General features: G+C 39.4%; 1 protein-coding gene and 1 long non-coding RNA gene across 2 annotated transcripts in view; one reads left to right on the forward strand and one right to left on the reverse strand.

Annotated features, from left to right (window-relative positions):
- The window catches only part of LOC130183250 (transcriptional repressor scratch 1-like), a 45,442-nt gene that overhangs the window by 15,350 nt on the left and 4,960 nt on the right, over positions 1–25,132 (forward strand). The window contains exon 2 of the mRNA XM_056398517.1: positions 19,410–20,257. Coding sequence (XP_056254492.1) covers positions 20,134–20,257 — 124 coding nt within the window. The 5' untranslated portion in view covers positions 19,410–20,133. The remainder of the gene's footprint in view (positions 1–19,409; positions 20,258–25,132) is intronic.
- Positions 4,863–19,371, reverse strand: LOC130183251 (uncharacterized). Its single transcript, XR_008829802.1, has 3 exons — positions 19,283–19,371; positions 12,762–12,848; positions 4,863–4,923 (listed from the first exon to the last, which is right to left on the reverse strand). It is a non-coding gene; the product is annotated as an uncharacterized LOC130183251 (long non-coding RNA).

The raw sequence follows: 25,132 nt of genomic DNA on the forward strand, positions 1-25,132 counted from the left end.
ACGATGCCACGGTTATAAAATCAGGATTTTAGCAGCGTAGCAGCAGCTTGGAAATGGCTTAGAAGTTAACATGAAATCTCAATGGGCCGATTTTTCAGTGACTATTTCAAACTTGTTCCATTGTCTGTCAACAGAAAAAGAAAAACACGTAAATGAGAACAGCTGTAATGGAATTCGGATGTATTAAAATGCTGAATATGTTAGCACAGAGGGTAGGAGAGAATCAAACAGATAAGGAGCTAAGACTGGCTGACACTAGGCTGAATACGATACAATGATGTCATTAATATGTTAATTTGTGTATTACATCATCTAGCGACATTTAACGATTTCCTATGGCAGGCTTTAGCGGTACAGCGGTTCCACAATAGTTTTAAAATATGTCTTTGATTTTGCACATTGAGCACACACAGTCCAGCCATATACAGTACTTACCATAAGTTTATTACCCAGTTTTTTTTTTTTTTTTTTTGGTTTACCTTTTATTAAACAGTGCAGCGTTTTCATTCAACATCCAATGCTTATTTTTAAAATACAGGACAGTGTTGCAAATGAGCAAACTGTGCTGCAGCACAAAAACATAAACAACAACCAGTTGCCTCAATTACGATGCCAACATTCATGTTGTGTGCCAGTGAGGCAAACAGAGTTTCTGTTTTTAAAAAAAGAATTGGTCATTTGCCCCTATTTCACTGACATTTTTGAGGTGAGCAATGCCTGTAAAGAGACACTGTTGGCTAAAGGCTGCATTTAATTCATTATGCAGGTAAGAGACTGCATGGTGACAAAAGAAGATTGAAACTGATGAGAAGAGGATGTCAAGCTTTCCTGCCACTGTAATTGGAGATCCTCTCCACAGGAAACTGGGGAAACTTAAGAAAACACCTCTCCAATCACTACAGATGAAGTCGTTGACAATTTAGCTACAGAAATACATAAAACCTTTCTGGTTACATATACTGCAATCTATGACCAGGTTACGCTGTCATTTAAATCAGAAGAATCTGAAGAATCAGAAGACAAAAAGTACCTCACCTACTTGGGTGAAACAACATACCAACCAGTTTGTCAGGGTCAGATACAAGAAGAGGGTGCTTTGCTCAAGGGCACCTAAGCAATGGTCCTTCGGGTCATTAAGAAGTATTGACCTTGCATGTCAATGTTTACAATCTGGCTGCATCCACACTAATATGTATTAGTTTTAAATCACATCCCTTTTGCCACACAAATCCCAAAATCCTCTAAAACAGAGATAAAACTTGAAATGGTGCTAGTTTGAAAACTCAAGGGCGATGATGCCAACACCCAAGTTTGCCTGCTGATTGGGCCTTATCAGTAATGAGTACCAGTGGTGAATGTATAAGCATTGCTGACCTTGTTGTCTTTGCATCTGTAGCGCAGGTAAATTCTGCATTTTATAATGCCACATTTGCCTTTGCTGTTTCTTATTTGTACCATTTTCTGCAACTTATCCACTGCAGAGTAGTCAGTCTGCACGCACATGCCCAGTGTTTGTGAATGGTCATGTGAAATGTGTTTTCTAGCACAGAGCTAGTGTGCTCATCTGGACGGAGATCGTTTTCTTTTTAAAATGAAAATATATCAGTGTAGACGTAGCCTATCAAGACCCTGGTGCGTTATTCAGCTCAGTTTGTAATGTGATACTTTATTCTGAAAAAGTGCCGATCTACTTGGACGTTAATCTTGCTCACTTCCTGGTTTTCTTTTATCTTTTAAAATGTTTTTTTGGACAGTTTTGTGCCTTTTCTATAGAGGTGATAGTAAAGAGATGACGGGAAATCAGGAGGCGAGAGAGATGGGGAATGACATGAAACAAAGGTCCCCAGCTGGACTTGAACCTGTGATGATGCAGTTCATGGTCAGTGCTGGTAATCCCTAGGTCTCACAATACTCTGCAGGGTTTTCATAAACTGATGATCAGTACATGACACAAAGAGACGAAAGAGGCAGGAAGAGACAGAGAAAAAGACTTGTCTCCCATCCTCAAAGATTTAGTGTGAATTTAATTTTTGTGGGCTGAACTTTTACTGTGTTGATGATATGTCAGGTGCATGTGTTTGTGTATGTGTGTGTGTGTGTGTGTGTGTGTGTGTGTGTGCACGCGCGTGTGTGCGCATGGGTGCGTGCACGTGCGTGTGTGCTTAAGGGAAATATCAGCACAAACTGGCACAAATACCTTCCTGCCTGTATGACGCCTTCCTCCGCTGCCTCTGTGTTTGACCTTGTTGCTGCAGAGCCTGAGGGGGGGTGTGCGTGGGTTGGGGGTGGGGATGATTGGGTTGGCAGTCAAATCTCCTCCTGTTAACGAGCTGTCATCTGCAGACTGGAGTTCCCACGCATCCAAACAGACCTGGAGTTCATGTGCCGCCAACCTGCTATTCGCACTGACCATTTGTAATGTGTTTATCCATAAATATTTGTGTGAACTCTCATCAAGTATTGACCATTAAAGTTCTCCATCAGCATATTCAGGACAGCTTTTGGTATTGCCTTTTTTTTTGTTAGTTCACTGTCCGACACACACACACACACAAACACACACACACACACACACACAACACACACACACACACACACACACATAAATACACATACACACACACACGCACACATGCACACACGCACACACGCACAGAGTTGTCCTTAGAGTCAAAATTTTGACCTTTTGACCTTCATGGTCAAAAGGTCCCGACCAATCAAGTCTAAATGTGAGCAGAAAGGGCAATGGACTCCCTCGACTGTTCATTACAGCTCTCTCTCTCTTTCTGTGTGTGTGTGTGTGTGTGTGTGTGTGTGTGTGTGTGTGTGTGTGTGTGTGTGTGTGCGCGTGTGTGTGTGTGTGTGTGTGTGTGTGTGTGTGTGTGTGTGTGTGTGCGTGTGTGTGTGCGTGTGTGTGTGTGTGTCAGCAGGTTAAGAGCCTTTCCATTGGCACCATAGAGACAGAGTGAATAGACTCTAATGATTGATTTTTATCCTTTCACCCCCCTCTCTGTGTCTTTCTCTCATCGTCAAAGCTGAAATCAGAGTCAGAGTCACGAGTTGCAGGACATGATTCAAACACACACAGTTGAATCGTTCTGACCTAATGCCTCAGGTTGCAAAAATAAAAAATAAAGATATGATGCAGGAAATGCTGTCTAAAAATATGCACATTTTTGTGCTTGTTTTATAAGAATTGAATTTAATCGTTATTTAAAATGAGAGAAGAACCTCTAGATTAAAATTTTTTCTTGCCAGTTTCATCCTTCAGTTTTGAGACTTTCTTTCTCTACTTTCATCAAATGTATGCAGACTGCAGAGTTGAATAAAAACCTGATGCTTGATGAAGCATATTTTCATTAGACACAGCAAAATTGATGAAATCGTACTGTCAGATGGATTCGTACAGCAGTGACTTTCTCAGCTCCTTCCAACTCAGTGACTGCACATCAAGAGGCCAGTGTATCAGCTGTTTGTTACTCTAGTTACTGTTCTAGGAGTTGTCATTCTTGCTTGGTAATGATCTGCCGCTTTTATTTTCCAGGCCGGGGTCTATTAGTTCTCTATTTAAAACCCCATGAGGGGAGGAGACCTCTGTGTGTGCAGCTATCAGCAGGGAGCACATCGGAGTCTCTGCAGGTCTGACGGTTGCTGATAAGAGCTGCATGATTAACACGCACACACGCGCACACACACACATGCACATACACACACAGAGAAAGAGAGGGGCTGGTGGTGGTAGTCTATTGTTGGGGGAACAACAGACGTCTGGGTGAGCGCTGATAATCAACCATCAAACCAGATTTTACAAAGCATTTTCTAGAAAAGCGTGACAACATGGAAAAGCGCTCAGTTGCTCTACACGAGCTCGTCTCAACTAACAGCTGAATTAGACCATCAAGTCACATAGTAAAAACATAGAGTAAAAAGTAAAAAAAAAAAACGTAATAAAATGTCAGATAAAAGTTTTACAAGCAATTGTGTCAATTAATATCTTCATATTTTTTGTTGCTAAATATAACACTTTATCCAATCGTTAGATTTTTGTCAAATGACTCGTGTTGCTAAAGCATGTCTTTGGAAACAAGCCACAATTCCAATAACTGGTCTGTCAGAGTCACTGTTGATGCTGTTGTTTCTCAGATAAAAATCCTATTGTCCGTAGAACCTTTTATCCTGTTACTCTACATGTGTGTTTTCACCTTTGCTTTTTTTTTAGGAGAATAACTTCATTAGAAATGAGTTTTTCTTTGGTATTTCACTTGTTCAATCTCTCAATGTAGAAACTGCAGTTAAAGCCTGTCAGTGTCTTAACCTGATATTATTATGATCCAGTTGCACTCACGTGGCTTCAACCTGGACTCTTTGCGCTGTTTACTTGTTCATTTACTGTGGAACTGCCATGCAGAAACTAGAAGTCCTTCAGACAATGTCAGACAAGGATTAAAAATTTGCATTGAACAAAAGGTCAGGATGACTTTTCTGGAGTTGACTTTGGAAGCCCAAAATTCTGTTAACTAGTTTACACTGACTTGGCTGCAGCCTCCCATTAACTGAGCTGACCTAAGCTGACTTAACCAGACTTCCTCTGAGCTTTGTGACAAAGTTGAATGAGGCTGGAAGGCTAAGAAACTGCAAAGAAAAAAAAGCCCCTCAAAAGTGCTCAACCTAAAACCATTAAAGCATGTCTTTCTAAAACTTCCCTGTCATTTATTCCTCATTTATCCTCTGATCCCTTCTTCTGTTGGCTCGACTCCTCCAGAATCTGTCCGCGGCTTTGCTGGGGTGCGTTTTCCTAATTTATCCTCCCCTCCCCCTCCTCCTCCTCCTCCTCCTCCTCCTCCTCCTCCTCCTCCAATCCCCCCTCCTTCAGTCCTGTCCTGGGCCCCTTGTGTCATGGAAATCCTTTGTTCCTTCTGCGTCCTATAACACATGCACACACACATGAACACAGATGGAGTGAGTTGGTCTATTTAAGCAGTCTCACCATCTATCTAACAGTGACAGTCTTTTGTTGGAGGATTGTCTGACAAAATAGGAAAGTGAGCAGGGACAAATATCTTGCTAGACTCATTATGGTTAGTGAAAAGTAAGTTAATAAATATGTTAAAAAATATCTTTCTATCTTTTTGGAAAGAGAAGAAAGCGTTGTGTCTTCTCTTTTCTTCACTTTTCATAGGCAAAATTAAATTTAATACCCCGATGAAAAAAGATAATGATAAAAAATAAAGATTAAAGATTTTTTGAGTTAATAGCGACATCAAAGCCTTTTATCCCTTATCATTAATTTGGTCTTTTTTTGAAAAACCTTCAGTGAGGTCTGTGTGGTTTCTGGCGATTAAACGCACAACTTTTGCCTTTCATCTTTGTCTCAAACTAAAGGAAGCCAAGATATGATCCAGTTCTCCTCCACTAGAGTAGATACAGTATAACTCAATGGAATAACTGCATGGCTCTGCAACTCTGTCACACTGGAATCAGCAGTATTACATAGAGGGAGAGAGAGGCTCGCTGGAAGTGAGGAGAAAGTGAGAGAGAAGCATTGGCTGGCGCATGTGTACGTGTATTTGTGCCAAACGTCTATATGATATTCTCCTCTGATCCATTTACCGTCTTAGCTGACCAAGATTTTCCTGTGCAATAATCTACCCACTATATTGCATATGAGATTAAAACTCTATATAAATAAACTGACATTGACAATGACAGAATATAATACAGCTCTATCATCTGCGTCATATCACTGTGTGTGGATGAGTCACTTTTCAGGTGCAGTACAGCACCCAAAATAATTTTATGTTTTACGTCTATCCTTTCCATAATTTTTTTTTTTTTTTTTTTACATTTTTGGCTGAGAAAAGTAGAAATACTTTAACTACATAATACAGCAAAAAGCTTGGTTGTACATTTAAAAGTACAACCGGTTCTTTATTTAGTGAGTGTAACACGATGAACAGGTGTTAGAAATAGGCTATTTTAACGCAGTTAAAGTTAAAATAATAAAATATTCATGTTCTGCTTGATTTAGTAAAGCTTGTGGTCACTGGTTGTGATGTGAATTGCTTTGGACTGTTTTTGGACCCATTTTAGGAGATTAGAAAGTTAATAATTGGCCTGCTAATTTGCCGTAAGCAACCACCATCCAGTCTTTATATGCTATGCACACTTAGCGAGTGGTTTTCCACACAATGGCATGCTTAACCGAGAGACCCCTCTCCCAAGAACAACGGGAGCAAGTTATGTTTATGATTGTGAAAAGGATGATGTAGGTTTTCCTAACCTTAACAAAGTTTTACCCAGTGATTCATTACAGTTTTTGGAGGCACAGACATATTTCGCTGCTCTGCTGTTAGGGGTGTCAGATCAGAAAACACTTAGTTCGAGAGGGCGTGGACAAACTAGATATTTTGTTGTTTAATTTGGAGGACTTTGTTTATAAAAGACACTGTCTTCCTCATCACGATCTGGAGGTGTGCTGGCTCTTCAAACCGCAAGAGCGTGTTGCGTACAGCCCCTCATCTAACAACTCATCGTGTTTCTTCTTGAGCCTGTCCTCCTTTGCAATATTTAAAACTGATCAAGGAACAAAAACATATGAAAGGGATTATGTCTTTTTTTTTGTAGACACATCAGTGATAAGCACTAATCTATTGCATTTGTTGTGGCTGTAATGAAAGACGGATTTGCATAAGCAGTAACTTAACACAGCTCTGATAACAAAGTGGTTCTCTCCACATTGTTATCAGAGCTGTAAACATAAAGATTGGGATAAATTACAAACAGTAACACACAAGTGCAAGAAGACCGCTACCAACAATGAAAAGTACTACATAGAGAAGTAATTATTGAATTTAAATGCATCGAATGGCTGTTGCTGAAAAAAGAAATAGCATCTAAAAGATATAAAGATGAGTGATACAGCACTCAGCATCACAAAGACAGTGTGATGGGAGGACAGGTTTTGATTTACATGTCCTGAAAATGGCCGTCTCTCCTGTGGCTGTTTGGAGGCCATCAAATAAACTATCAGTCTGCTTTCATATCATCAGGTGAGGACTTGCATCTGATTTTTTTTTGTTGTTGTTGTTGACAGTGCTTTGTGCTGAAAAGGGATGTGCCAAATTAGCATACGATGTGAGGTATGGGAGCTGCTGATATGACCTGACCTGATTTTAGCATTTTGTCTGTGATCACAGAGCTCCCTGGAGGGATCAGAAAGACATATTTTTCTTTGTAAAATGAGTGGTATTTGGGTTTTTTTTAATGTTCTAGGTTTCTTCGCTCTGCTGGAATACAAATTATTTTGTGTCCAAACTGATAATAATACAAATCTGATGACATCTGGTTTTGACATTAAAGCAAAGGGAGAAAAAAAAAAACTGTTTATAATGTCCATAATGTTATTTAGTTCAAGAGTAGCCCAGGTGTGCGGTGGTAAGAAAATACATGAGATTTGAACTTCTCTCTGAAGCTCTATTTTTCAACCAAAAAACACTTTTGCCTTCAGACATGGTTGGATGACACTTCGTATGAACCAGATTGCTTAAAGCATATTGAACCCATTAGGGCATTTGAGGTCATGGTGAAGATTAGAGTAAGACTCTGAAGAATTAAATCAAATCAATACAATATACTCAGAAGTGACGTATGTGTCTTTGACTGGTTACTTGTTTTGATCCCAGACAACAGAGCAGAGGCCCCTCAGCTTAGCTAGTTGGTATCAGGTAAAAACTTCCTATCCGCAGCTTAACGGTTTTGGTGACTTTTATGATTTCTGATTAACACTGTAGAAAAACTCTGTGATTCTTTGTTTATGATGCTTAATAGGAGGAATGATGCTTAAAAGGAGGCTGAAGAGTTTTATTTATAATGGAAACTGAGAGTTTTCCAACTTCTCTAATCCACTGTGAGGCCTAAACAAAAATTTTATGGATAATTTTTACTGACACTATAAACATATCAAATCCTCACACATTCATTTAAGAGTGAAAATAGCAATTAATCTAAAAATCCAAGGTGGATAAAACCCAAAACAGAACAAAGCCAGACGTGTGCCCACAGTGTTTCATTAGGGAATGCCATGACTGCAAACATACTGTTGCTCGCACAAACACAACAACAGCTTAACAAGATAGCACAGGAGGTTTAACAAGCAGGTTACTTCCCTGCCTCTGAGGCTGATAAAAATGTTTGTTTCCATGGCAACAAAGCATTGTTATTTTACAATCCACTCTTAACTGTCACCCCTTCAACTTTTTCTCTGTCTCCTATTTCTCTGTTCCTTCCATCGCAGCATCCCTCCCTTTTTTTTATCCCTCAGTGTTTATCCTTTTATCTTGACCTGCATCTCTGTCTCGCTCTTTTTTTTTCTCTCATCTCTCCATCCTCATCCTCTTTCTCTTCCTCCCTGTTTCACCATGTTTCTCTCTCTGCTTATTTTTTTTCTTCTACCCATCTCTACTTCCTTCATTATAAAGCTAAGAGGATTTGGTGGTGGTGGTGGTGGTGGCGGCGTGTGTGTGTGTGTGTGTGTGTGTGTGTGTGTGTGTGTGTCTGTGTGCGTGTGTGTGCGCTGTGTCCCTAGACCCAATTAACCCCCTGAATCTCTTCTCTCTGCTGAGTTGTTGCACAAAATGAGAGACAATTTAAATGACTAGCTACGTGTGACGTTTTCGTCTTTGCAAATGGAGACTAAATTGTCCGAGATCACAGAAGGAGGATCATCAAACTGTCTTCTCCTCATATTAAGGTCGGCATGTTGACACAGCTACAACCTGAGCTAAAATAGATGTGGCTTCAAATTAGAGGTGGATTCCTTTACAAATATCACAGTTTGATAACAAAAACACCTATGTCAATCAACTCTACCTTTGCTTTGCTTCTTACCTCTCTAATTTTAGCTGATTTCCATGCTCATCTTATTCCTTTTGAAGACTTGGAGACATGACATTGATTACACCTGACTTACTCTACGAAAAGCAGACTTTGATTTCGATTCAATTCAATTATTCATATGGTGCCTAATCATAACATACATTATCTTAAGGCACTTTACAGAATAAGGTCAAGACCTTAAAATATTATACAGAGAAACCCATTTCCCACCATGAGGAAGCACTAAGCAACAGTGGAGAGGAAGCCCCTCTTACAGACTGGTTGTTGTAATGATAGTGATACTTATAGGTGTAATAATGTTATTGACAGCAGCAATGATAGCAGCACTAATAAGAGGAGGACTAATAAAATTAGTAATGATTAGTGTTGAAGATGTGTTAAATTTACTTTGCACAATAGTAGGGAGGGCAAATGGATCAGTGGTGCTCCTGCTGGTTGGATTCATTCCAATTAGAAAATAAACAAACATCTAACAGGAATCGGAAATATTATTTAAATGCATTCATTTAACCAGAAGAGCTCCTGGTTGACTATTTTTCAGGAAATAAGCATTGAATCTCAGTAGAGCAAGAAATTACTGTCAATACAGGGATATTGGTTTAATTTGAAATGAAATCACTATAATTTTTAATGTTTTACGTACATATTATTTTAACATGCCTATCTTGTAATGGAAAGTTCTAGTTTTTTCTTACTGAACACTTGATGAAGCCACCAGACGTTGAAATGAAACTTCCTGCCGGATTACTGTTTTAAAGCTGATTTTGTGTTTGCATGCTACATTGTCACATGCAGTTTTTTTCAACAACAGCTTCATTTAATGATGTGAGAATGTAAACACCTCCTGCTTTGGAAAACATAAAGGTTCTCTTTCCATAACTGTGGACTGCAAAGATTTTAAAAGTACCAAGATATAACTTATAAAGTCAGTCAGAGTCGACTTGATGAAATTTAACTCATCACATCAACCTACACAACCTGCAAGTAACGAACTACTAGCCTTAAGTGTTTAAAGATAGTAGATTCAGTTGAACTGTGCCTTTTAGCCATTTTAGTGAAGTAGCCACTATTTGAATTGCAAGTCACATGACACCAATGTCCGGAACAGACTTTTCCCCTTATACAATCATTACAAAAGAGCAGCTGCAAAAACCATGAAAACACTTTTCTGAGCATCAGGTACACTAAAAAATGACACCATGGGCCCAAAAGCCTGAAGAGCCCTGGCCAATGTTGTTAACAAATGCACCCATTGACATATGTGCAACTTTCATTTGAATGAGCGGAGCACCATCTTGGAACATGTTATTCTGTTCTCTTATGGTTATTCTTTATGTACTGAAAACTTTTCATCACAGTCACAAAAACACTGCAGTGTCAGATTTTCTGTCATGTTCCTCTTGGCTTCTTTCTCTACTTGTGTCTGGTTTTGTGTGCTCTACTCTCATGTGCTGTCTCCATTGTAACGCAGTCCTCAATGTAGAAAATGTTTGTTCACAATTTAAAATCTAAATACTAAACACTTTGATAATGTGAGTTGACATCCAGCACAGTAGGGCAGGGTTACCAGAGAGAAAACAGTAAAAGCATTTCTTATCATTTATATCGCAACATGGCACCATGCACCTACGCATGCATGCAAGCACACACATGCGAACACACACACACGCATTCACAATTAAAGGTGTCTAGGGGCTATTGAAGGTATCAGGTGTGAGCCAGCTGTGAACACAGACTGGTTAATAAGCCGTCTGTGTTTGAATTAATGACTCATAAACTTGTCTATCTATCTATCTGTCTGTCTGCGTACATGTGTTGCCCCCGTCTGGGGTTTGTAAAAAATAGTTTTCACACCCAGGATGTAATAATAAACATTTACTTATAAACATGGTAAATGTTAAAATGATCTTTTTTTAAAATAAAATGCGATGTCACTCTGTTCCCTGACTTAGCCTGGTGTAGTTTGAAACACATTCACATGCACAATTCCATGTAAGAAATATTAATATAAGGAATATTTTTGGAGGATGAAATAAACATAAAAAAATAAAGTAACTTTCCACAGCATCCCATTACCAGCATGTAACTTTTCTTCAACACCGGATAAACTGTTAGCGACTAGAAAAATTGTCTGTGCTTATATTGTATCGGGACACGAATATATCAGTTATATCATAAGGTGTTCAGATCACTGTGTAATGGCAAATTCAGTTTAGGGTAAAGAGATAAAATGAAACTGCAAAGACACACAAAATCCAATAAACATAGTTATCCTAGATAGTACAAAGACTTAAATCATTAAAACATGAACAGATTGTTCACAATGAATCCCTCCTGCTGTTAGAAAACTTTCATACAGTTTAGAGTGATCTAATTTGCTGCTGCTCATTCTTTACCCTGACAGAGAGCTATTGAATTGCCTTCATCTATTGCCAAGTTTGAAAATCTTAACTGAAGGACATGGGGGTGGTATTACACTGTGGCAGACACATGTTCTTATACAAGCCTCAGAAAGCTTTTCCCCACTGACCATGTCTCACCCTAAGAGCCTTATCATTCCATCAGCATCTACAAGATGTCTGAAGGTTGTTCATTTCCCAACAAGTTAAGGCACTCCAGTGTTTAAAAGCATTGCTGAACCGCACAGCTTTCTGTGGTGAAGACTACAGAGAGAGCACCAACAAGTTTGATAATTCTCAAGTATTACAGAGGTTTCAAGCAGAGCTGGGGATTCATTATGACTAATGTGTTCCCAGTTTAATATCAGTCCTTGCACAATCAAGGCAGAGGCACCTTTAGATTCAGATATGGATTGGAGTGGTGTTTTATTGTCATGTGTGGCAAAATTGCAATATTATTGGTTCTGTTAAAACTGCAATTTCATGGCATTTTTAAGCAATATCATTGGATTAGCTATTAGACGATGACGTAGGGATGTCTCCAACCTAAAAGTGTTCAAGCAATATCGTTGAACTTGCTTTAAGTCTTGAATTTACAATGTCAATGTGCTACAATTGTGCTGCAAATAGTTCTCTTTCGTATCGGTGACTCCATTTTGACAGACATCTGTTAGCCTGACTAATGTTTATACTTTTTATCTGCTCCTCTACGTGCCTGACAATCTTAAAACCCACAGACTACGCATTCAAACAACGTGGAAAGACAGTTGTTCTGACAAGTATCTATCTATATATAAATAATATAATTTAGCATTTTAATTTTTTTATAAGAATAAATCTGTGACTGCTGCAGTCAACATTTTCAAAGTTCACTTCCTCTAAAATCTGGTGAAATGACACAAGCATATGGCCTTTAGTTGTGCAGTAAGAGAAGGAAACTCATTGCAAGGTGCTGAGATTCAGTGATATAACTCAGTAGCCCCACATTGCCCACATGGGTATCAGCTGTCATATATCTACCCATTATAATGACACACATGTGACTAGTTAATATGGACCCAACTATCTATCCTGCTGCTCTCTATCCAATTCTCTCCTGGAATACATTTTGTTTGTGTTCCTAAGATTTCAGTGAATAATTGCACACATGATTTGAATATGTAATCCACAAAGATTTTGTCTCAAATACCTGAAGGTAATATTCAGGTTTTTATGGCTCAAAATGTTGCGTATGTCTCACCACCTCATGTCCAGGGTGATGATGTGTGATGATGATTTTTATTCTATTCTGTAATCAGTTTTTTCGTTCCCCCTGTCCACAAGGTCAGAGGTCAGGGTCAAATACAGGAGCAATAGCTAGTCAGTTGGGACTTTAAAATATGTATCCTCCAGGACACTATCATTCACATTTCAACTTCACTCTACCTCCTTGTAGTCTTTCGGTCTGTTTGGTGAGTTACCACGTACCTGTCAAATGAGTTCACATCCAAATTTTGACATTTGTCTTGTCATCTCTCCTCTGTCTCTCATCCCTTCTGTCTCTCTTTGCCCTGCCTAGTAAAACAGAAATTACATAAAATAATTCTTGGGGTGCAGTAGTCATCTTGAGGGTATCAGGTGCTTTGTGTGGCCCCGTCCTAATGAGCCACATGTGACCAGTTAAAAAGGACCCATCTGATCTGCCCATTCGCCTCATTACCAGTCAATACATATTAATGTCCAGGGTCACATCTTATACATACAACATACATATTCATAGCACACATGCAGGGTCATATATGTATCTTAATGACATGGACATGATGGGTTTACTGGTGATATTATCTTCCTTTCTTCTCTGTTTTGTTTTATTATGACCAGCTGTGTGTTAGTCTTCTTAACCGTATAGTATTGCATGTTGTTCTGCTCATCTATAATGTTCAAATGCTACATTGTGTTACACTGAGTGGGAGTACTTTGAATTAGGGCAGTGATTTTTAATGCTTTTCACTTGTGACCCCTTAAAGCAGAGCATGTGGACATGAGAGCAGTTCAACCAAAGAGCATTTTTTCCTCCATAGATGATTTATTTGAAGGTTTTTTTTATAGGCCTGAAGATATAAAATGGGGTTCAAAAGTCTGAGACCACTAGCTATCCAATATTTCACAAGAGAGAGAAAAAAGGCAGCAAAAACTTTTTTCTTTCTTATTGCATTAATAATCTTCTGACTCATCAATTTTATCTTTGGACACTTTTGAGCATCCAGACCCCCGGGTTGGGAAACATAAAATGAGGGGTTTCACCTACTAGTCAACTTGTGTAGTATGTAGTTTCATTAGGAAAGTAGATAATCTATAATTTTCTTTGATCATTGTTACTCATATATTTATAGAACTAATGTTAATTTAGAAAAAAAAAGAATTACACATGTATAAAGAAAACATCCATCAACTGCACAGTAACACAGAAAAAGTCAACAGTTGCTTTAAAAGGATACTCAAATGGCTCTTAGTCAGTGACTATTCTGTAAAGTGTCACGACAAGCAGAGGTTTGTTTGTATCATCTGATTACATGTAAAGACATAAGTATTGAAAGCTATTGCCACACACCAAAGCAGGGAGAAAAGTCTGGCTAAAAGAATTTGGGGTCCTTTGTATGTCCTTGTAGTTTCAGTACAATAGGTTTTACGAATGGGGCTAATGATGCATGCTTTTGGACAATGACAGTGTCTTGAAGGCAGTCATGGTATTGAACTTGGCTGTACATGCGAAAATTGACAGAAACAGTTCTGTGAAGAATGAAAAAAAAAGAGCTTTGGAGACAAATTAAAACTCTTGACTTACTTTCACACCACCTGCATAAAGTGGGTGTTATTGTCGAATTGTCTGTTTTGCAAAAATTAACACAAGCGGCTGCGTGCAGTTCTACTGTCAGAAGGGTTAAGGAGGTGTTCAGATGCTGTTAGGTGGTTTAACAAGCACTTTGTTGTAAGCATATTGAGGCCTGTGGCATGATCTTGTTATAGAACCATAAAATCTTTTAGGTGTGATGTTGCGGTGCCTGAATGAGTCAACAAAGGGGTATGACTTTGACATAGGACACCATTGGTTGCCTCCTGTTTCCTACCAACAATCAACCTTGTCCTTTTTAACCATGGCCATAATCACCAAGTAGTTTTTGTGCCTAAACCAAACCAAACCTTAACCATGGGGGTAGAAAAGCCAAACAGAGTCATATGAATATTTTCTAATGATAGTAAAGCATTAGAAAGACAAATAATATCATCAGGCTTGGGGTGTGAGATCACAAAATGCTTAGCTAATTTGGAAGGCACTGACAAACAACACATATAGCCACCATTAAGACTTAATAAGACAGTTTACGTTGTTTTTTCTCTTTCACAATTTTCTAATATTTCCAAGACAACCCATCATTAGCATAATACCAGCATTAAGTGTCTCAGGCTTTATAAGAAGAAGATAAGTGGATGCATAACTAAAAGTAATGAGATGAGGTGTTTTTCTCAAATGGACTCCATTTGTAGATGGGTCATACAACAGACTAATGTAAGATATTTATGTTGGTTGAAATCAAAGTCAGGGTCATCCATCACTACCTTTATCAAACCAGTGTGACAACTATGTGACTGAATTGCTTCCCTCTCTCTCCTTTATGTTTAAACCCCATCTGACCTTCCTTTTGTCCTCTATAAGTATTTTGTCCCTTTATTTTTCTCTGTTTTGCTCCCTCTCTTTGTTTTTCTGTCTGTCTTTTGCCCTCCTTCTGTTTTCTCTCCTCCTCCCTTCCTCCTCTGTATCTCTCTCTGTCAGTTTTTGTTTACAAACCCTTTCATCTGGATATTACTTTATATGTAAAACCCTTCTATTTGAATGGAGTTTTATTTAAAACCCTGTCATTTAAATGGCTCTTTAAAAGACAGAGGAATGAAAAGTCAACAAGGACCCTTTTTCCTGACAGGACTCACACTCACACATACACACATACACACACATACATGCTCACACACCGCCTGCCTGTCTACATGCATCCAAGTCTATTATTATGCTAATGAGTCTCCAGTCTCCACATGTCCCCACAGCCTACACACACACACAACACACACACACACACACACACACACAACACACACACACACACACACACACACACACACAGATATATTTTGCTGAGCTCAGCAGTATAGCTGCACTCGCAGGCTAGCAGGAAAAATAACGAGGAGTGGACAGTTTTGCCATCATTGAAATAGTCCTGATAGAAATGGTATTACCTGGTGTGTCATCGATCGGCACAGAAAGACAGTCAATGAGAGAATCACGCCCAAGCCCCACCAACAAATATCTTTCTATAGCTGTTGCTCTTTCTGCATTTGTCTCTGTCTCTGCAACCAAGAATCCAAACATACCATAAAATGAGCTGAAAAGGTTTTGTTAGAGTCTATGTGTATAGTTGACACCATAGACCACAGAAAACGTAGATGTTGAATATGTAAATTGAGATAATCTTTTTCTTACAGTTTTTTTAAACATCTAGTCTTTTAATTATTGATAAAAGCAAAAGACAGTTAAACATTTTATGTGTCCAATTTTAGATAAACTCACATCTTAAAGTAACAATAGATGATTTCTGAACATTAGGGGGCAGAAAGGATCCTAAACAATCTCACAGGAAAAACAGAACAGACAGCCTTATCACATCATAGCTTAAGCCTGATCTGACCCTGACTATCAGCAGGACAACATCATTTGTCTGTTGAACTGTTGAGCAGTGTAAAAATAATTCTTTTTATTGATGCTATAGTTAAGCTTGGTTGGGTTGGATTTAGGAAGACATTGTGGTTTTGGTTAAATTTGAGTACTTTTTAAGGTTTGGAGAACTTCATCATCATGGTCACAATAACATATGATTAAGGTAAGGGGGGACTGTGGCCATGGTTTGCAGGCTAAAGAAACAAAGAGCAGTTTCCCATGTTAAAGTTTGATGTCTGATATTTTGTTGATCCATTCATCCTAAACTTTCTATAAGGACTTTGCCTCCTGTGCTTTTCTCATAATTACTATGTCTGCTAGAGGGCTTTGTCACTTGAATATAAATGTGTTGTTTTGGGGCACTTACGGAAACTACTGATGTTGTCATGTCTTCTTGGGAGGACAGTCTCATCTATTCATGCTGGGCAGGTATAGCGTACAACAGCTTGTTAGAATGTATTTGCTGGAAAAGGCTGCTAGCTGCTTCATAGGATGGTTAATGAAAACAGCAAGACTCGACTTCACAGAATAGTTTATGTGTGGGCCGGAAAACAAAAACAATAAGTTAAAAGAACCAAAAAAAGGTCTGAGAGCTGTATAAGGATGCAATCTCGGTGGGTTCAACACTACAAACAACCCCTTTACAAGGCAAAAACAGGGCTTGAAATAAGGCAGGTTTAACTTAAAATCAAATTTGAAAATTCTCTTTACTTTTGGAGCCTCTTTTGAGCCCCTGACTACATGTTCAGGCACATACTGTTAGCCCCTGTATCTAATATTATAGTCCATCTGAGAGTGAAAAAGAAACCCCTTCAATAGAGTGCATCAACACATAAATAAAGCAGGAATAATAAGTGACAGCAACCAACGAGGCAGACAGACTGATGAGTTTAAAAGCAATGCTCTGCAATACACTTCTCTACACACGCACATACACAAACATATGAGTTTTAAAAAATTCACACGCTCGTACACAAACAGACATACTCTCTCTGTCTCTCTCAAACATTTATCAATGAACTACAAAAATAGGTTAACTCCAAGGACCTCGCTGAATAGATCTTACATAAATGCACACGTCACTGAATTACATCACACACCATCATCTTGCCTGCCCGTATGTCTATGAATGGGGGTAGGGCTTTGCATAAGTGTGTGTGTGTGTGTGTGTGTGTGTGTTGCTGTCTACTGGCTGGAGGGAGAAGTCTGTTTGTATGAGTGTGTAAACACCAAAACAGTGCATCATCACTCTGCACCATGTCCCTTTCCTCTGACACATAAACAGACAAACGAACAATGTGTGCAGCAAAGTCCTATGAACCTCTGACATTGTCTCTCCCTCTGCTTTTCTGGCTCTGTGAGAGACCATTCAGCAAAAACACCTTCACCTCAGTTACATTAACCAAACTCATTGGCTAATGCTGAGTATGGATTCACACACAGAGAATGTGATTGGCCCAGGAGGAGAACCGATTTGCATAAAGGAAACTCAATTGGTCAACTGCAGTGTAAAAGCATTGACCTGTGTTCAGTGCCACAAGAAGTTGGTTTTCAGTGATTGGTTTGATGGTTCTCAGTCCCTCGGAATCGCTAGAATCATTAGGTGGGATGGTGAAGGTTTTTTTTCCCCCTAAAGCAACAGTTAGTGCTATATCTTTGATTTCACAGAGATAATTATGATACAAACAGGCTGTTCTGCAGTTTCCCATTTAATGGACCTGTGATGTGGTCACCTACCAAAGAACATTAACTGAGGAGCACTGTCAATCTTTGGAGCTTGTGTGTCATTATGAATATGGGTCAAAAAGGTGACTGAGTGAGTCAGAGGCAAAGTTGTGCTGTTGAAATGCTTACATCAATATTTAATCATTTATTAATCAATGATTTAATATCACAAAAATCCATTAATTTACATTGTTTTTTATTCAGTTTCGTTATTAATATGTTGAACTATCCACACATCTTTATGGATGTAGACTAACATGGATTAACCGCATCATGTTTAGAGTGAAACATGGTATGTGTCAATCAACTTCAATCACAATTGTCAATCACAATCTGGTTGTTATGTTATAGTCTTATAGTGTGTATGTAGCCAATAGATTAGGTTTCAGTGACATCTTTTATCAAGATATTTTTCAGAAAATCCCTAAGTTTGTACTGTTTCTTATTTCAGTTTTATGGTTTGCCTCACAGTCAATGAACTACTGGTCTGGCATGAACAATTTCTTTGAATGTAATAATATAAATAACTATATTAGTTTTGACTATTTACTGTTACACAAATTTTCAGCCCTGAAAATTAATTGTATAGCCTTCTACAACGATGTCAGTGTAAGGAGTCTGTGGAATGTTTTCTGTTTTGATGAAGCTATGGGGATCTCAACTATGGAAATGAAATTTGAATGCAAAACAACCAAACAATCCTTTTATTGATTGATTACTTTTTTTTTTTTTTTTTTTTACTATTTTTCTCTATAATCTATATCAAATGTACAATTGCAGTGTAACCACTTGCATCCTCTCTATAGGGTTCCACAAATGGTCTCTGATGCTTAGTTTGTAAACCAAAGCAACTAAGTCTACATTTTCATTTTACTGTCATAAAAATCAGCGTGAGCGAGCACTTAAAACTACCTCATTAAATCCCTCCCCGGCCATCACAGCGCGCCGCTGCTGGTCCCACAAGACAAGATGCTCTTTTTTTTCTTCTGACGAATAAAATTAAGCACTTTCATCTCTCTCTCTCTCTCTCTCTCTCTCTCTCTCTCTCTCTCTCTCCCTCCCTCCCTCTGTCTCCCTCTCTCTCTCTATCGGCCTATAAAGCCGCAACAGCTGATCTCGTGCATCAGAGAGAGCCGCAGCTCCGCACGCGCCGAGGAGAGGAGAAGAGAGAGACAGAGGAGAGAAAGAGTGAAAGAGAGAGTTAGCAACGGGGAGAGGAGCTGTTCTGGTCTTCCAACTGCAGTTTTAAAAAAAATTTTTGAGCAATATTTCTAAGGAACTGTGATGGCATTTTGACTGAGTTTGTTTCTTAAAAGAAGCTGAAGTGTTGCTCTGAACGACGTGTCGAGACGTTTCTTGGACTCAGCTCTTTTTGAACCCCTTTAACCTTCGTCTCTCTTTGACCGTTAGCCGATCGCTACCAACTCGTTAACAGCGTCTTTCTTCTTGGTTTCAAGGCATTGGTACACCCAACGGTATCCTGTCGACACAAAAAACCCAGACTGAGTTGACTCACCTGCATGGGAATTTCCACCGGAGTGTGTTTCACTCCGACTTGAGCCAAATTAGAACCGGTGGAAACCGTTAAAGTGGTCGTTTCCCTTTCTCTTCCTCTCTTTTTCCTCTGGTGTTGAACGGAACAGCGGCGGTTTGGCGACTGACTGTTGGCTGTGGCACGCGGAGGAGAACAGGGAAGAGTCTCGCGACGAGGGGAGCTGTCCGGTGCTGAACCCAAGAGCCTGGACAGGGGCAAGCGAGGAGCTGTTTGTTGGGAGCTGTCAGCGTGCTGAAAACCAACGGTTTAGAACGAGAAAAACCTTTTCTTTTTGAAAAACGGAATAAAACAAAGAAACGAATACATAAACAAAGCAAAAATAACGTTTGATTTACTGGATTTCCCACCTTCAGTGTTCCCGGACAATAGCCATACAGGAACTGGTTTAATTTACTTTTTATTTCCGACCTTTTAGAGATCCACAGGTCTTCCAGTGGCGGTTTATGTGAATGAAAACTGATTTTTTTCATTCTAGTATCCAACAATCGCAAACCACATAGCCTGAATTTGACAAATATCACTCCCCCCCACACCCCCACCCCCCCACCCCCCCAAAAAATAGGTATGCAAAAAATACAGAAGCACGTAAGGAGCACTTGGTTAGTTTGATCTTTAAAAAGCCATGTCTTCTCTGCACTTTGGAGGCTGTCAGGTGGAAGGAAGCAAACGCACCTGTAGTAGCTGAAACAAGGGAGCACATTATAGTTAAATCAGGCTATTAAGTGTTATATAGGTTTTGGTCAAGTTTGAAGTGACGAAAGAAAGAGAAGGTGTGTGTGTTTATTGAGTGTAGGATCAACTACTGTCCCATCATGCCTCGGTCTTTCTTGGTGAAGAAAGTCAAATTGGACGATTTTTCGGCTGCAGAGTTGGAGAGCTCATATGGTCACAGCCGAAGAGAGGAGCTCAGTCTACGATTTCACCATCATGACAAAGGTTAGTCACCTTCCCACCTACACACACACACAGACACACCCACATCTACACACACAATGTCTGCCATACATCACCATCTAGGGTATTTCTTTTTATCCCCAGATTCAAAGCATTAGTCATGACTCTTTCAGAGGGGGAGGAAAAAGGATTTACAGGGTCAAACTCCGGTCACAACCCAAAAATATACCAACTGCAAGCTTTGAAATTCTTTTTACTGATTTTTTTTATTTCTTGCAAATATTGTTTCCATGAAACACTGGTGGAGAAAACAGATCAGACAGATGGCAGGAGTGAGAAAATATTCAGTTTTAGCTGAGAACCCTACTTTCTCAGGACTATAAGAGACACAAACATTGTTCAGTAATATAATGTGATGAATGTGTGATAAATATTGACCATTTCCACAACCAGGTCAGAGATCAGGGCAGAGGACAGGGGTCGTTCTCAAATGTACCTCATCAGGGTGAATTCTTGATGACTCAGTGTTTAAACAAACCAAATCCAAATGTGTATGTACCCTCCAGTGAATATTTCTGTGAAATGTTTTTGATTTGCAGATTAAAACATCCCCAGATGCACACGCACAAATTGAGTATGACATTGACGTGATCAAAACAAACACATGCTTTATGTTCTAGTGTTGTCAGTTGTGATTTTTTTTTTTTTTGGAGAGGACAGGATCTGTAGTTCAATTTCAGGCTATTCATTTAGCCGGCATGACAAACAACTTATGAAACAGCAAATAAAACTCCATTAGTCCTTCAGTTTAACGGTAACATGTCACATTTTGGTCATCCTGAAATGAATTTTGATGCCACATACTTCTGATTATTCATCTTTTTAGCTTGTATGTACTATCCCACTATTTAGATAAACAGCATACAGTGAACACATATTCAACTCAGCATAATTATTGACATGAACAAGTTAAGTAGGAAAAAGGTCATTTTTTCCTTAGGGAAAAGAAGAAGACAGCTGATGAGTAACAGGGAGCCAGAGAGCTAAGATGACTGCAGAAAGCTATGTTAAATAATTATGCTGTTGATGTGTCATCAGGGCACATACAGTGGGATTCTCTCTTGTTCTTTTGCCCACTATATCATTCAAATCAGGTTGTTTCCAGCAGCTGTGAGTCTCTCGTGAAGAATTCGACAATATTGACCTGCTACAGTGACTATGAATGGTTCCCACGCACCATATAATCCTGGATACACAGGCAAAATTCAATACAATTAGTAAGAATGGACAATATTGGGTCAAATCTTCAGTGAAAATTTTCAAGCATTGATGAAATTCCTGCCTTGAGTTTCTGAACACAGGATGATAGTATTAAGATAGGACACATTTACAATTGAAGGCTGTTGTTTTTTGTTCTGGTACCACTAGGAATGAAACTAATTTGAAAATCACAGCAACAGGAGGTTTGTGGACTCAGAAGTTTGGACTTTAACAAATATAGCAGCCTCACTTTATGTTAAAGCAGTATTTATATTTGAAAATTAGATCAAACAACTACATGCGGTGTAGCAGGGGTTACTTGCACTCACAAAACCCACTAAGAAGATTGCCCAAATGTGCAGTTTTATATGTCCTTTAGCCTCATCTAGTTCATTTTTTTGGTCATACAACACATTTCATTCTGAGTAAGTCTCAGTGTTCTTATGAACACGGTTTCAATCAGGAACAGCTGTTTTCATTAGACTGACTGGAACAAATCCCAGGGAGACCAAAACCTCACTAAATGAGGAGTGAATATTTGAATTGTCATAGAGTGGCCAAAAACACATCTCCAGCAGGTGACTCATGCTGCTCCTTGTCTGAGGGATGTGTAAATAGGCAATTGTCTGCTAACATGTTAGCCATAACACTTTTAACAGGCAGTAATGTGCATAGGTTGTGGGTCTACCAGCTTGTTTCTGTCCTCTAGTGGCCCAAAAATTGATGAATGCAGCTTTAAAGAGCTAAAGAAAAAACGGTGGCTGTCAGTGCACAGTGAGACGTGTGTTACAGTGTTAGTGCAGCCTGGTGGTTTTCACATTGTACCAAGGTCAAATGTGAGAGGAAGAGATCCCAGGTGTTCTGATGACTGAGTGAACAGAGAAACACGCAGCACAGCAGCAGCAGCAGCAGCAGCAGCAGTAGTGCAGCAGCAGTGCAGCAAGCATGTAAGGACTGAGACTGCTATCCCTTGTTATAAATATAACAAGAGTTTGACTGAAGCAACTGCAGCTTGTTGCTCACACACACACACACACACACACACACACACACACACACAAATGTACGTGAACATACACACTGCTGTGTTTCTGTCAACTCGGCACATTTCCCAGGCAGCTTGCACAGCTGAGTGCACAGCATTACACACACACACATACACAGAGGAAGCAGTCAGTGACCTACAAGTGTCCAAAGCACACAAGTGTGTGTCAGTTACTGCTGGTTTGGATCAAAAATTAAATTGTAGCTTGCAGCTTTTTTCTCTCTCTCTGTTTCTGTCTCTCATTTTCTCTCCATTTTTCTTTCTGTTTCTAATTCTCTGTATTTCAAAGACACACAAAAGAAGGATGGCTCTGGTATGGCAGAATATTTTAATCTTTAATAAGCATTTAGAACAGCGATCAGCTCTAATGCTGTTAAAGTACTTTGAAATGAGAGAGAGTTGACACAGCGAGACAGAGATGGAGACAGTTGCAGGGAGACATAGACAAACAGAGACAGTACACAGATGCTGAGATGCACAGCAATTACAGTTCACAACACAGTTTTTTCAAAGGAGGATAGCAGGGAACGGTCATGTTTAATTGGCAGGGATCATAAAAAGAAAGTCTGTGAGAGAAAGCAGGGATATACACTGTTTTTACACTGTGACATTTTGCATCCCAAAACAAGGGATGGAGTTTTTTTATTTCTGTGTTACTGCCTCGCAGCCACATATGCACAACTGTGTCTGGTTCTTAGTACCTTCGCAGCAGAGTAAACAAATGCATCTATTGAAAAGGTGCAAGGATACACATTAAAGGAAGGGAATAAAACTGTAGAAGGTATATACTAGGTCAGAGCATTGTGCTTTGGTAACTATAGTGGGAAGACGGCATAAGATTAGTTATAGATTGCACCTCCCAGCCCTAGAGGATGAATCCAGTGTTTTTGGTTAATCTGAACCACTGTCCGGCCAAAATTTCCACTTGTGCACTGGGCACATTACCATAATATGTACTGACCATATCCATGTGTCCTAAAGGATGCGCCTCTTTCATTTTGGACGCTCCAACATTAAATTTTTGCTCAAGAAAACCCCAGCTTTAGTCTTTTCATACAACAAACTGTACAATGTCCTAAATATGATGGGGTGTCGTAAATACTGCATGACACTGTGGATGGAGATCTAAGTGAACTGCATTGAAATCAAATATGTCTAACATGTTTATTTTCCTAGAAAATATATCAAATAAATATTTAGATGTCAGCCCCTTTTACATAACTTTTTCCACATCTATGTACAGCAGTACAGGACAGCAAGACCAAAAGTGAGAGATAGCAACATGTGCTGGTTGCAGTTCACCCCTTTAAATGTCTATACTACAGCTAGGAAACATCTGTGAAAGTAAAGTGCATGACATCTGCTGTGAAAGTTCCCTTAAGCAAGGCAGTGACTGCTCCAGTTGAGCTGTTCAGTGTCCACCAGTTACAAGTCCATAGTTCAGCACGACTAGCAAGACTAGAGCTTGGTCATCTTTCAAAAGTTTCCAGGTGAGCTGTAAAACATGCTATATTCAGGCACATGCACAAACAAACATAGTACTTTGTTCTAGAGTGCAGTAACTGAATATTCATGAGTCACGATTTTTTCTCTGTCTCTCCACCTTTTTCCGACCTTCTCTCTCTTGCCTCACCCCTCCATTTTCTGTCTTCAACTACTGCTACATCTTCATTTAATTCAAAATGTTGAATTAGCACAAGAGCTGTAAACAGCTCTGCCAAACCACCTAACCACAACCACCATATTGGGTATAACGTCACTCTGTCTCTACTATATCTCTTCTTTTTTTCTTTCTTTCTTTTCCATCTCTCACCTCACTGTGCCTCTCCTGTCTTTCCCCTTCTATCTCTGTCTCTTGCTCTCGTCATGTTATCGACCAACTTCTGAGCTTTTCTCAGAACTGCATCATGAAATTATATTACCAGCAATAGTATCTCCTCTGCTGCCTGTGTCTAAATGCTCACAGAGTGCTAATTGAAATGGAGAGCTATTGATCGGCATATATCTACAGGAGTCATGGCTGTGGGGTATTAGCTACCAGTCTCTCCTTGTCTCTGTTAGACTCCAGCCTGTTGAGAGTAGAACCCAATAATAGAAATAATGAAGCAGCTGACATCCTAACATGGTAACAAATCAGATTTGTCAGGAGCTGTGCATGGATATGCAAATTGCTTAGGAATTTGTGAGTCTCAGGCAAATATACCTACTGTTTAGCACAAGAGTGAGACTGAAAGGTTACACAGTTACATGTAATCGTGTCAGGGTGCCCTTGAGCAAAGCACTGGACTCCAGCTGCTGTAATAGAGATGCTCTGTGTACAACAGTTGCAGTTTTGACAGCTTCAAGGTGTGACTGCGTGCAGTTGTAGACCTGTCAGGAAAGGTGCTGCTGATGAGGAGAAAGTGTGCTCACTGAATCCCTCCATGAAGAATAAAGATTTCCCACTCAGGGGAAAGTGTCTCCTCCTTGCTGGCAAAGACATAAAAGCACTTTACTACCACTATAAATACCACAACTCCTTCTCCGTCTTTATATTGCCTCCAAAAATGGTTGTGCCTGAGACACATCTCACAGTATGAGGGTGTTTCTTAAGAACAGACTTGTGTCTCATA

This window comes from Seriola aureovittata, chromosome 16, assembly GCF_021018895.1.
Source record: "Seriola aureovittata isolate HTS-2021-v1 ecotype China chromosome 16, ASM2101889v1, whole genome shotgun sequence".
NCBI classification, from domain to species: domain Eukaryota; kingdom Metazoa; phylum Chordata; class Actinopteri; order Carangiformes; family Carangidae; genus Seriola; species Seriola aureovittata.